The following is a 13,918-nucleotide window of genomic DNA, read 5'->3' as shown; positions in this document are numbered from 1 at the left end:
GGCGTCTCGCCAGATGGCGCTATGTTACGGCGCCCCTACCAAAAGTCGATTCGGGCGTTATCTGCCTAGCCAAAAGCAATATGGCTATAGTGTATTTTCCCAGGTAAGTATTCCTCGTAAATACCAATTTTTGAACAAAATTGTAATATTGCATTGAATATCATTAGAAGACGTATTGTAGTAGTAAAGGATGTATGATTATATCAGAAGCGGCAGGCATAAATAGAAATGATAAGTAAATCGGATTATTCGGTTAAATGGCGGATGTATACACGATGCGGAAGTCTGATATAAAAGTCAGACCCTGACGTGGGCATACCGGTGGAATGACAAAGCTATCTACGATGTGTGTAGGGCCGGCGTGAATTTCATCAGCGGCTACAAGCGGTCAATATAAAAATGTGTAAACATATAATTTCAATATTCAAACGTTTTAGAAAATATGTTTGATATTAGGAGTATGCAAGTTTCGTGAGATTAGGAATTTATAATAGCATAGCTGTCATATACGGCTCCATGTCCTCTGATGGCATGTGTATAAGGTGACAATTCAATTCAATTCTTTATTGATCCTTATTACATTGATATTCCGGGATAAAATTCCCAAATTCAATAAATACAAATTTTAAAATAAATTAATACAACATACATGACACACGGGTAATTCATACAGAACAACATAAGCATGTTATTTTAAATGACAATGTCTACTTCAACCCACCCAGACTCAAGACTCTAGGATATCGAGTGACGGCCAAACCCGTGGCCCGGGCCCGGGGACCGGGCCGGCTGGCTAGGCCACACGATATGCTCGAAGTCATGATGAAGCAGACATCAGAAGAGCTCTTTCTTCATCCATGGAGGCAATGAAGTTGTAGACCAGCTTAGAGGCATAAGTAAATGAAGTCGGTCGCAAGTTCGCGATCAATTATTGAGAATTTTCAATAAAAAAATTTAAACCACTACTAGAGTCGAAGACCTGTATCATCTACCCAATCGCCAAATCTCATCATTCCCCAAATTTCTTAAAACTTCGATTTCAAATTTGCAATTCCACATTAGCTTAGCTCAGAAATCCTACATTATTTTCCCAGGCGTCTAATAATTTTCTAAAATTAATTTTCTTGTTGATTCCTTTATTCTTTGTCATGAATAATTGAATTCCATCTTTAGAGTTCTGTAGTTTTTTTCCAGAACCATGTAATGAATTATCCTCTGTTGTTCTAAAATCTAACCATAATGCATATTTATTGCCGGTATAATAATCAATTTGATTAATATTACAATTTTCAGATGATTTTACTTTTTCAATCATAAAATGTTTTCTAATTTCTGGCCATTGATCAATCATTCTCATTCCTTGACAAAATATTTTATTTGCTATTCCTTCGATAGTTATTTCTACTTTTGTTATTTCAGGATTATAATAATTATCAACATTTATTGCGCCATTAGTATATGCTGCAATGGTAAAATATATTAATATACCTTTAATAGATCTTCTTGGGAAGTTAATATTCTCATTAATAATTTCATCATTTGCATTAATAGTTACGGTTTTAAATTTATCAATATAATCATATAATAATGAAAATCCTTGATTGTATTTAGTTTGAATTATACTTGCAATATTTTCATCAGTTACTGTATCATATTCTAAACATATATTCGATAATTGATAACTCATATCTTTATTAACGCTAGATATTACAATTTCATTAACAGGAGCAAATGTTATTTCGAATATAACGTCTTCTTGAATTGCGTATTTATATAAAGGCGCATTATTATTTATCAATTCAAAGTCTAATGGAATTTTATATTTGCTTCCATATATACTTTTTATCAATTTATCTATAGCATTAGTTAATATTGCATTATGTGTTTCTGATCTTATTTTATTTTGGTTTTCTGATTGGATTCCTTGAAATATCATATTATTTCTATTTTCTTTAGTTAACCATAAATCTTTATAATGCATAAATAAATTATAATCATCTAATGAGAAAACTGTTTCTGGACCAATCTTTATAGTTAATTTTTTAATCAAATATCTTCCAACATTATCAACAACATAATTATTATTATTACCGATTACTTTTATATCGGCTGATAAATAAATGCTATTTGGAACATAAAAAGTATTTTGGGTTAATCGAGGAATTCTAACATATAAAGTTTCATCGGGATTAATATTAGAAGGGTTATGAGTAATTATATGATGAGATCTTTCTGCTTTAATAGCATTAGATATTCTATGATTCTTAGAAGGATTGATATAACTCCCACTCATTTATTTAACAAAAAAATTAATTATTTATTTTTAATCATGTTTACTAGCCCAAAAATAATAGCACTTACAACTGTAATTAAAAATGAAATAATATGTTCAGCAGCAAAGTTAATAATGTTTCCTACAGATTTCAATATAAAACCAACAACCAACCTGGCAATGCTGCAGCAGATTTTTTAGATAGTTCCCATAAATATTATGCTAATTTCATTAAACCATCCTTAACTTTATCTTGTATAGAATTATTATCTGGGGGTTTATCTGGTTTATTGGGAGTAGGAGTAGATTTCAGTGAATTTGATATAGCTAAACCTATTGTTGTAAATAACATAGTTACAGCTGTTAGAATTGAAAGAATTGTTATTCCTTCTAATTTAGATAACAATTTTATTCTATCTTTCAATGATATTTCAGAATCTGGTTTCATCAACAAATCTTTAAAAATAACTTTTAATCTATTTATATTATAATCATATGATTTTAACAATAATTTAATTTCTTCTTTTTGTAATTCTATGTTATATTCTAAATCATCTTTTTCTTTTTCTAAACGTAATTCTTTTTGCCTATATTCTATTTCATCAATTACTTGATGATCTAAATCAGACTTTAATTGTTCTATTTCTTTATTTTTATCAGATAATTCTTTTTCTAAAGTTCTAATTTTAAAATCTCTTATACTTTTGTCATGCGCAATTTTATCAGATGCAAGTCTTATACTTTTAATTTCTCTAATTGCTTCATCAGAAAATATAAGGTAACGTGGGGTGACTTGGCCATTGGGGTGATTTGGCCACCATAATCAATAAAAAATTAAGAAGGCACGACCCAAAAAATCAAACTGTGCTTATTATTTTCTTTGTGATATAGTTTTATTGTCATGATCGTACTGTATTATAAATTGATAATTGTCAAGAAGTCACATGACCAGTCATGTGACTTGAAGATATTCAAAATGGCGGACTGCAAACTCACGCTGTGAAGTCAAGGAATTAAGGTAGGAAAAACTTGTAATCATGAGCACTGGAACTGAATTGTTATGTGTCATTATAATTAGTTAGTTAGTGACGTATAATTTAGAAATTGAATCTTCTGCAAGGTATTTTATACTTTAATGTAATCAAGAAATTACTTGTTTTGGGGTGACTTGGTCACGGTGGCCATGTCACCCCACGCTTGTACCTATATAACAAGTGGTCTATGTATAAACTCTTGGATAATAACTGATGTGCTAAACCTTATAAGCTGATAAGGTGCAATCATCGGTAGGTCTACTGGGATCTAGCCTACTGTATACTATCACAAATTTGTTTTTGTAGTACAATACCTGGTAACAGGTAAACAGGTAACCCCCCCCCCCAAATTTGATTTCACAGCAAAATTCAATAAAAATACTTCTATATTCTTATGTTGAAAAACTTGAATAGTTTTCAAAAATTTCACATTTTCCATGGCGTTTTTCACAATATTCACCTTGGATAATCTGTGACTTTTACCAAGCTACGTGCATAGAAATGACATTATTCTGTGACTTTTAGCTACCAACATGCATAAAAATCACATTATCGTAGTTTTGATAATTTCTATAAAGAAATCTAGTTTGTAATGGTGAAATATCTACGTACCCTAAGTAGTATTGTAAAAACTATTATCTGTTTTAATTTAGGTTTTATACTTAAGTTTGATAGAAAACTGATCTGGGGGGGGGGGGGATTTTTCCCATGTCGGATTTTTACCGGGGGGATATTTACCGGTGGGATTATTACCTACATTCAAAATACCTTATTATCTAAGTATTTTTCGTCTTTATTTTCAGGGATGCCACGAGATTATGTTAAAAAAGTTGGTGGGCGCCCATACAATTGCTATGATGCTGGTGATATGCAGGCGGCCATTCAAGCCTGCGAAGATGGTCTCTCAAAAAAGAAAGCAGCAGAATTATTCCATGTTAGTCGTACTTCTTTACGTAGACATCTGGAGGCATACAGACGTGGCGAAGAAATAAAAAAACCAGGAGGACAGACAGTTCTCACAGCGGAAGAAGAGGAGTTGGTTGTTCATTCGTTGCAAATCCTCAGCGATTGGGGCTTTGGTTTAGATCGCAATGATATAAGATTGATCGTGAGAGATTTTATAAGAGGCCTAGGAAGAAAAAACCAATTTAAAGGCGATCTACCAGGGTTGGATTGGATGAGACTATTTGAAGAGCGCCATAAGTCTAAAATATCGCGTCGGATTGCACAGAATTTCCCTCTCAATCGTGCCGAAGCATGTTCTCAGAAAATAGTGGATGATTTCTTTATGAAATTAGAAAAACTGTTAGATGAAAACCAGCTGCTGCATAGTCCAGGTCATATCTTCAATATGGATGAAACAGGCTTTCAAACTGACATTGGCTCGAAAAAAGTCCTATGTCGACGAGGTGATAAAAACCCACACGTAACGGTTGGTTCTAGTACCAAAACTATGTACACAGTTGTTGAATGTTGTTCTGCTGATGGTAATTTTCTAGCACCTTATGTTGTCTACAAAGCAAAGAACTTGTATGAGTCTTGGTGCACTGGTGGGCCTGAGCGAGCGAGATATAACGTATCAGACTCTGGATGGATGGAAACTCCTCAATTTTCTGAATGGTTTAAGAAAGTTTTTCTAGAAGAGACCAAAACCATACCTGGAAAAAAGTTACTGTTATATGATGGACACAATTCTCACATCAATTTGGATGTGCTGAACCTGGCTATGCAGAATGATGTGATCATCTTTTGCATACCAGCGCACACTAGTAGTATTCTTCAACCACTTGATGTAGGGGTATATAAGGCGCTAAAACAAAGTTGGCGGAAGGTTCTAAATGAACACTACGTATCAACTAGGTTTAAATCTGTAGATAAAGCTACATTCCCTTCCCTCCTGAATAAAGTCCACCAATCTAGTTGTATGTCGCGAATGAATGCAATCAACGCATTTGAGAAATGTGGAATATACCCGCTTGATAAAACCAAGATAGGCGATGAACTACTCAAGACATCTTGCGCTTTGCCTGAAACTCCCACTGAAACTGTAACTAACGACAACGAGATAACCAGAACTGATGCCTCAAGATCCCGTGAGAATATATCCGTTCAACCGAGAGACCTTCTACGCTCGAGTACACAATTCAGAGAAGGCCCAAGTACAATCACTGTAACTGCTGAAGTCCATAGTAAGCCACCTGGTAGCAACGTCATCACCCCTCGTCCGGAAAGATCGCAAAACTCTGATGTCCTCAGTCCAAAATCTAGTCTTGAGAAGGCATTGCTTGATCATTTCAAGTATTCTGCTCCTGAGCCTCCGAAGAAGAGAAAAAGACTAGACAGGAAATTTGCTGAATGTCTCACAGTAAATGACGTTGTTGAGCGGCTCGAACAGGAAGAACAAAAGAAAGAACAGAAGAGAGCTAAAAAAAAGAAACCAAACTCAAAAATAAGAAAAAAAGTGAACGGAAACAAGGAAAATGTGTCTGATTCTGAAGATGGTAATGAAGAAGAACCGGAAATTGATGATGATAGTGATGACGACATCGGTCAACTGGAAAATGATAGCGATATGATTGGCCAAATGGAGAACATGATAGCTAGAGAGTATGAAATTGGAAAATTTGTTATTGCAGTCTATAATCAAAAGTGGTATGTCACGACAGTGTTGAAATCAAGTCCAGCAATTTCTCCAACTGTATTCTTAAAGTATAAACGATGGCATGGGGTGAATAGGTTCTCGTCACCACCTAAGGATGATATTCTGGAAACCTGTAAGGAAGATATTCTCTGTTCCATCTCTGAGTCAGATATCATCAATGTTGGTTCACGATTTGTAGGTGTGACATCAGAAAAGCTGGCCCTCATAGAGAAATGTTTTTCGAAATGGTGTGATGAGTATGGTGAATAATATTGTTCTACGTACTTGTGTTTTATCGTTATATAGCAATTAGTTGCCGTTATTCATGTTTTGTTGATCGTTAGAATTTTACTAAAATTTGATTGTTTAGTGTTCTTGAATAAGATTGTCTATGAATAGATTTGAATAAATTCTGGCATAACACACAACTGTACTTATGTGAAAAGTTGATAATGCATGTATATAGCATAGATTTATGAGGTATTCTGTCAGATATAAAAAAATATAGCAAGGTTCTGTTTGAAAGATTACATTCCATCAGCCTTCATTACTTTTATTCAAGAGAGAGTCATTTTCAGTTCAGACTATGGTTTTTATAGAGCATGGGATTTAACCCTGTAACGTCAGAGTTATCAAGGTTTCCTGAAGTTATTATGCTAGAATGAAAACACCACAAACATTACACCCTATTTGTAGCGTTTTTATTCTAGCATACCGTTGTATTATATCGGAAAACAGGATTTTCTGCATGTGACTGTCTAATCAAGGGATCCAGAAACAGACCCATTTACTACCCAAGCCTACTAGTCATTAACAACAATGAATTTAGTCGCAGCATGATCTTGTTCAGTATAATGGTCAGTGGTCCACAAGTAACCTATGATTGCAGAAGTAATTGCGGAACACTTCTACTAAGCTTATAGGAGATCTCTGCAATCGCAAAACCATCCTTTTTATCTTTTGACCAAGGTACCGGTGGGTAAAAACATTTTACACCGGTCAGAATAAAACTTCTCCTGAGGGTAGGGCCATGGGTTGTCATATACATGTATTATAGCTAATATGACCAATTCACCCCATGCACTGACCAAGTCACCCATGTTGTATGGGGTGACTTGGTCACACAATAATTCCCGTTTACTCCTGATTATACAAATCATCCATAGCACTTTGGCTAACTAATGACAGGTACAAGATAACCTATGGTCCATACTATCAAACATAATAATTGGGGGAATGATTATGCAATCAAGTGATTAAGAATATCTGATTTTAAAGACATATGGCCAAGTCACCCCACGTTACCTTATTATTTAGTCTTCTAATTGTTAATCTGTTGCATCAATTAATCCATTCGGTAAAAGTTTTTCAATTGGAACTTTATTTGATTTAAGTTTACTAGTTTTGGAATTTATATTCTGTTCAGAGTTTCTTTCTGGTTCTAAATTATTATCGATTGTTTCAAATAATTTATTAATTCTTTGTGTAAATACTCTTTCATTTTTAATAATTTCTTCTTGTGTTACATCTTCTGGTTCATTAGGGTTTTCTGACTTTCGTCGAAAACCCTTTTGTAATTCTGTTGATTGTTATTATTATTATTTACATATTTTCCACTTTTTTTCGCACATAAAATTCATCTTCTATCAGATTCGACAACTAACTGCTTCTAATTGAAATGTAGAATTCTGATAGTAATATAACACGCATTCGCTCCGCGTAGATTATACCTATGCACTCTCCGTCCTATTTTAAACTTAAAATTACTTACTGAAAGATAACACCCGATGATAGTAGCAATCGCGACTCGCCCTGTCCGGTACTCCCACTAACGATAAAAACAGCGTCCTGTCCTGTGGCATGGTGGATAAGGTGTTTGACTCCCAACTGAGAGGTCGAGGGTTCGAATCCTAGTGAAACCATGCGTTATCACAGTACAGCGCCGGCGCGCAACAATTGTTTTATTAATGAAACAACATGGTGGATGGTTGAAATCATTTTCGGCTTAAATTTATCGCGAGTTTTAGGACTTTAATGAATTTCACGAAACCATGATTTCTAAAATTAGTCAATTGATTAATTCTATTCGTAAATCAATTTACGTTGGCTACATTTCCTGAAGATTTCGGGGTCAAATCAACGTGATATGGACAGAAATTGTAGGAATTTCCACACGGAATTTTACTTCCGCGTTCAGTTGACGACTCGTATCGATGACAACGACAGCGGAGTTTATGTATTCATAGAACTATAACGGATATTCCGTTATAGTTCTATGATGTATTTTAAGGTGAGAATCCGTTAACCAGGGAATGTATTAAATGATTTCTTTAATAATATGAGTATGGTAGCAAATGAGTAGGCCTACTCGGTGAAGTAATGATCATTGTTGGCTTTGGGGTATGCGCCTAGAATAGATTTAGGCCCTAAATATAATGGGTAGAGCCAGTCAGTGGAATGCCTTAATAGCAGCTAGTTATGGCCTGGTTTACACTGAATGTGCATGACAATTTATTTTGATTACTTTCTTTCCAGCTATTATTCGTGGAATGAACTGGGCACTACGGTCTTCAATTCCTTTGCGGATTCTTGCAGGAATATTAAACCACAGTGCGCAAATGTTTGTTTAAAATTAGGCTTTTTCGACATTGACAGCCAAAGACGTAACTTAACAGGCTAACTTAAGCGCAACTGTCTCAGATGCTGTAAGTACTTGACGTTTTGCGTAATTTTTTTTTTGTAATGCAATATTTGGATTAGTAATCAGTCGTGCTAACGTACATGCAGAATTGGATTCATTGTAATTATGGGATGATAATTCATGGGCGTCACGAGTCCTGCAACATACCCTTGATATGAAGCTTTTTTAATGTTAATCATTGACTTGTTTTGGAGTAAACTGAATAGCCCTTAAAATACCAATGCCACGTGGCTTGGTGTCTATGCTCTACGAGACTGTAGCAATAGATTTTCACAACAAACTCATGATTTCAAATAGTCTCCTAAGATATCTATATATTATTTCGCTCCTTACCTAAGTAATTCTTACATTTGATTGCTTAATTACAGATGGAAAGAGGTCAGATGGCATGAAAATCGACTGTGGCTAACTAATTGGCACGAGTAACCAAAATGCTTCAATCATCAGGGGTAGACAAATTAGCCGAAGATGAATGAAAACTTCACCTTGATGATCATCAGTTGATTTTGCTATAATTATTTGCCTGGATATATCCTTCATTTCAAAATCTGTATTCAGTAGAATTTCTTTCAATAAAATATTTTGAAGATTGAATTTGAATTGATCTTAAAACCAGAGAAAGCATTCAGAAATTTAGAAAATCCTTGACTCATAATCAAATTCTGTGAAGTCAGTTAAGGTCTTTTTGGTCGAATCAAGCCGAGGGCTCAGGTGACTAAAACTCAATTCCTCACTGTCTTATAATGCCGAGTACGACGGAGTTTACACACTGAAACACGTTGGGCTGTGTAAGTGTTATTTGGATAAGTCCACAATATAATGACCGCCCTGCCCCGCTGCATCTGAGACGTCAACAAGTTAGACTGTATTGCTTCGATGACAAACTGACTCCTACGCAAGATGACCATCCAATTCAAATGTAAATTAAGAAAGAAAACAACAAAACTAGTTGCGTTGATCAACAAAAATAAATCAATAGTTTATTACGATACTTCAATTTCAAAATAAGGATAGGAAAAAGTGAACAATAAGTGTGTTTGCCATGCGTCTTTAAATATTTCCCAAGAATATGTCTTTGTCTGGCCACCACCTGCCTCGACGTCAGACTTTTTCGAGATTTTCGCTAAAAATACGAAACAAGACAAAATTGATGGATGGGAATCATACATGCTACATTCACTTTTACTGCGAACATTTGAATGAGCTAAAGCAATTTTCTAGGAGGAAAAATTGAGTCAAATGATGTTTCAAAATCTGGACGGGAAAAGTTTTACTGAATTGTATGGCTAATGGCAAATACATGTTTATATTGATAAGGTAAATATCTGTATAAAAGGTTGTATAGCAACTTGAATTGAAGGATTAATGCAATAGGTCTCTTATTCTAAAAGACGAGTGAGCCATACTTACTAGATTGGTCATGTGAATCAACATCAAATTTAGAACTATCATCCATTTTTAGTTTTCAATCAAAGACCAACCTATGAAATAAAGTACATATTTTTCTGATAACAACCTGGAATAAATTAAAATAAATCTGAGGAATTCACCAAATTTCTGTATCGAACCCACAATAGGGCCTATATAACCTATAGATTGATACTTACATACGACAAACTGACGAAGAAACTTCATTTGACAGTATACAAACTCGCGGACAAACTCCCAAAATAAATCATGTCCTATTCACCTAGAATCAAACAAAATACAACTAAAAAATTCACAATACAGATTTCGGTTTCGAATCCTTCAAATAGCTGTTTACTTACATGAAACGAATTATCAAACTACTTCTGCCGACAGCATACCAACTCGCTGACAAACCCCCAAAATGAAACGTGTCATGATAAACATCTGGAATTAAACGTAATAAAGCTACAAAATTTACAAAATGTCGGTTTCAAATCCCTCAAATAGCCTTACACTTACAAATGATGGATTATCAAACAACTATGAACTCCCAAAACGCCACATGTCTTAGATAATCTACAGTGAAAACCTGGAATTAAATGAAATAGGCTAAATCTTAAAATTCCGATTTGAACCCAACGTAGGCCCTCTCTCTACTTGTAGGCCTAAGATCTTGAAATAGGATAAATAATGTTATGATGAAAGAGGCATAATGGTTCGGAAGAAATTGAATTCAATATGGCTCTTGGCCCGGCAAAGTTTGCTTTTGAAATATCCTTTTGATTAGGCCTAGTTACACATTTTAAAAGCAAATTTCATTTTGCATCAAACTAAAAGCGGCTTTGTTGAGGAAAAGATTCGTTGAGTCGTAAAATTTATAGCCTAATGTCTATTTATTAATTGATGAGACCTGTTTTTCTTGGATATTTTGCTTACTTTTTGGGGTACATACCTCATTTATGTCTTAACAGAATGCCAAAAATCGCGGACATCAACTGAATATCCGATATATTTCCAGTTCTGTACCAATTAGATGGATTGGCAAAAAGACTCCTTAAGTCCAGTTGAATGAGAGAGAAAATCCTCCATTTTGTCAAATTTCTTGGATTTGAACATTGTTACCATGCCTACGCCACCCTGATTTAGTTGTTGAGACCCCACAAGAAAAATAACTTCATTTCGTAGGCATGGTGACAATGTAAAAATTCAAGAAATTTGACAAAATGGAGGATTTTCTCTCTCATTCAATTGGACTTAAGGAGTCTTTTTGCCAATCCATCTAATTGGTACAGAACTGGAAATAAATCGGATATTCCGTTGTTGTCCGCGATTTTTGTCATTCTGTTAAGACATAAATGAGGTATGTACCCCAAAAAGTAAGCAAAATATCCCAGAAAAACAGGTCTCATCAATTAATAAATAGACATTAGAACCAATTCCTTCGTCAAAGCGTGATGCACAATTTTGACTGGGTGTTATTTCCACGTGGTAGTGGACAGAAAATTTGAATAGGCCTAAATAATAGAATAATCTTTCTTAGGTTTCATGATAAAGATGCAGCATTAACATAGATTAATGCTTATCTTTTACAACTAGGCTTATGTTTCAAAGGAAGACGCCCACAGTTGGTCGAACAGCGGTTAGGCATTGATGGTAGGCCTAGAGGGGCTGTGTGTGTGAAACAGAGAGATAAAAATGCACGGGAACGAGTTTGTCGAGTGGAGCTTATTATTCCATCAGGGATAGTGTACTATAGTCATTTTGTATATCAAAATGTTCCTTATTAGTTCCGCTGCATCGCTAAAAACAAATTGAGATAGGTTTCCCTGCATTTTTTTTTACATATTACATCACTTACAACGATAAACGTCCGTCGCCGACTGAAAAATTCACAAAAACTTCCGCATTGAGAGCGCCACCGCACCAACTCAAATTGGATCGGAAACCCTCCAGCGATGCACTCTATGATCTTTAGAACCTGTCTTTGCTGACTGGGAATAAGATATTTCTCAGCGCGAAGGGGGTGGGGCGCAGCGTCACAAGGTCCCGCTCCGCGAGGAAGCTAGATTTTCAAAGAAATGAGTGCACGCGACGGCCGTGACCACTTGTTAGTGACGTCATCAAGAATGATGGCTCCTAGGATCGCCACATCACAGGTTACTGTGAAAAAATGGGATTCGACCATTCAAAAGTTCAAAATGTACTTTCTTGTTTTGTAAAACAAGTTTATTCATGTCGTAATATAAAGCATTATGTTTGAAACATTCTTTAATAATGTTTGTTGAGTTTAAAGCCAATTGTCGTTGTATAATTCGATACTGGTCACTGAAATCAAAGTTTTAGTTTCTGTTCACATGTTTCGACTTATAAATATCCAACTTGTATGTTCTATCTTTTAATACAGGCCATGTGATTAATTGCGTATCACTCCATTAGTTTAAAAAGAGAGCACATATTTCGATATTGTTAAATAATCAACTACATTTTTTTCTGTCACACGTTGATTTTACCCATCACTTATAAAATTCAAATGTATGTACGTGATGTATTCTGTAAGCTATGTAAGCTTGTTCTAAAAAATACACTATGAATTTTCAATTTGTACTGACCATAATAGTTTATTTTTCGTAAATAAAATTTATATTTTAATTAAATAATTTCAAAATCTTTTCTATGCCCTCTGCAACAGAAAGTTACTAAGGACTATTACATATTCAGATGTACGTTGATAATTGATTTCAATCCTCCCTTCAAATAATTATATGAACATTATTTCGGAAGATGCAGGTGGCGCACAATCATAATACATACAACTCATCAAGCTGACGAGTCGTTTCCGTAACCAATGTTACAGACGGGTAACCAATCTACTCGACTGCGCAGACAACTAAACGACCCGAGTAACCCCCAATTTGACTATAACTATAAATTATGTTATGTTAAACCGCATTGGTGTGACTTGACACGTCAAATGCGTATCCCGTATTGATATATTTCTATTATCCACTTTTCAAACTATGAATAGCACGCCTGCTCAGAAAACCCGTTATCGCTGCTTTGCAGCTATATTTTTTCTTGTTTTTTATAAGAGATATCAATATAATAATCATCTTTCAAACGATAATAATATTCACCATCTAAAAACTTTAATTCTTGTACTAAAACGTCTAGCGCCTCTGGCATTTATATTATATCCAGAATATTTAAATACAGGTTGGAATTTAAACATAGATTCTTTATATTCTAAATCTTGTCTTGATAAACCTTGACTTTCATTTTCAGGAGCTATTCTCGATCTAGTTCTTCTATCATGTTCCTCCGTTGATGGGGCTTTAGAACCACTATCTGCTAAATTAGAATTATATGCTGATTCATCATCATTATCAATATTAGTTTCATTAAGATTAGCACCTGCATCATTATAATCATCATCAATATATCCTTCATTATTATTTCCCATGTCACCCAATGGAATATCTTCTACACCTTATACATCCATTTACATAATAAAAAAATTAAAATTTAAAATATAATATTCCTCCGATTACAATTCCTATACAAGTTATAGCTAATTTAGTATTTTCATGGGATTTATGATCATCATTTAGTTTAATTATTTCATGTTGAATATTATCAGTTCTAATAATTTCTGATGTATTGTAATCTTTTATTTTAGAATAATTATTTAATTTAATATTATTAGTTTTAGTTTCTGTTGATTGAATGTGTTTTTTATTTTTTTCACCTTCCATTAATTTTGGAGCAGTAATAATGTTTTTATTTATATCATTCAATCCAAATGAATTATTTATTGTTGCAGTTTTAATTAGATTATTATAACCAATTATATTTCCCATCTT

At 34.3% G+C, this 13,918-nt stretch overlaps 1 protein-coding gene and 2 long non-coding RNA genes across 3 annotated transcripts; 2 read left to right on the top strand and 1 right to left on the bottom strand.

Annotated features, from left to right (window-relative positions):
• Positions 1–3,256: 3,256 nt before the first annotated feature.
• LOC141908883 (uncharacterized) lies at positions 3,257–6,280 on the top strand. Its single transcript, XM_074799146.1, has 2 exons — positions 3,257–3,290; positions 4,110–6,280. Exon 2 carries the CDS (start codon positions 4,112–4,114, stop codon positions 6,215–6,217), a length of 2,106 nt encoding a protein of 701 aa, XP_074655247.1. The 5' UTR covers positions 3,257–3,290; positions 4,110–4,111; the 3' UTR covers positions 6,218–6,280.
• A 1,818-nt stretch (positions 6,281–8,098) lies between these two features.
• Positions 8,099–9,138, top strand: LOC141909108 (uncharacterized). Its single transcript, XR_012619675.1, has 3 exons — positions 8,099–8,237; positions 8,483–8,652; positions 9,017–9,138. It is a non-coding gene; the product is annotated as an uncharacterized LOC141909108 (long non-coding RNA).
• Positions 9,139–9,638: 500 nt separating this feature from the next.
• Positions 9,639–11,963, bottom strand: LOC141909131 (uncharacterized). Its single transcript, XR_012619679.1, has 6 exons — positions 11,917–11,963; positions 10,578–10,647; positions 10,418–10,502; positions 10,256–10,338; positions 10,059–10,129; positions 9,639–9,771 (listed from the first exon to the last, which is right to left on the bottom strand). It is a non-coding gene; the product is annotated as an uncharacterized LOC141909131 (long non-coding RNA).
• Between the last annotated feature and the right edge of the window lie 1,955 nt (positions 11,964–13,918).

The sequence above is a fragment of the Tubulanus polymorphus genome, chromosome 7, assembly GCF_964204645.1.
Source record: "Tubulanus polymorphus chromosome 7, tnTubPoly1.2, whole genome shotgun sequence".
Taxonomy (NCBI): domain Eukaryota; kingdom Metazoa; phylum Nemertea; class Palaeonemertea; order Tubulaniformes; family Tubulanidae; genus Tubulanus; species Tubulanus polymorphus.
This window is presented reverse-complemented; position numbering and strand designations above follow the sequence as displayed.

Excerpts from the sequence above, each read along its gene's own strand:
- LOC141908883 (XM_074799146.1), top strand. The coding sequence starts at position 4,112 with ATGCCACGAGATTATGTTAAAAAAGTTGGTGGGCGCCCATACAATTGC.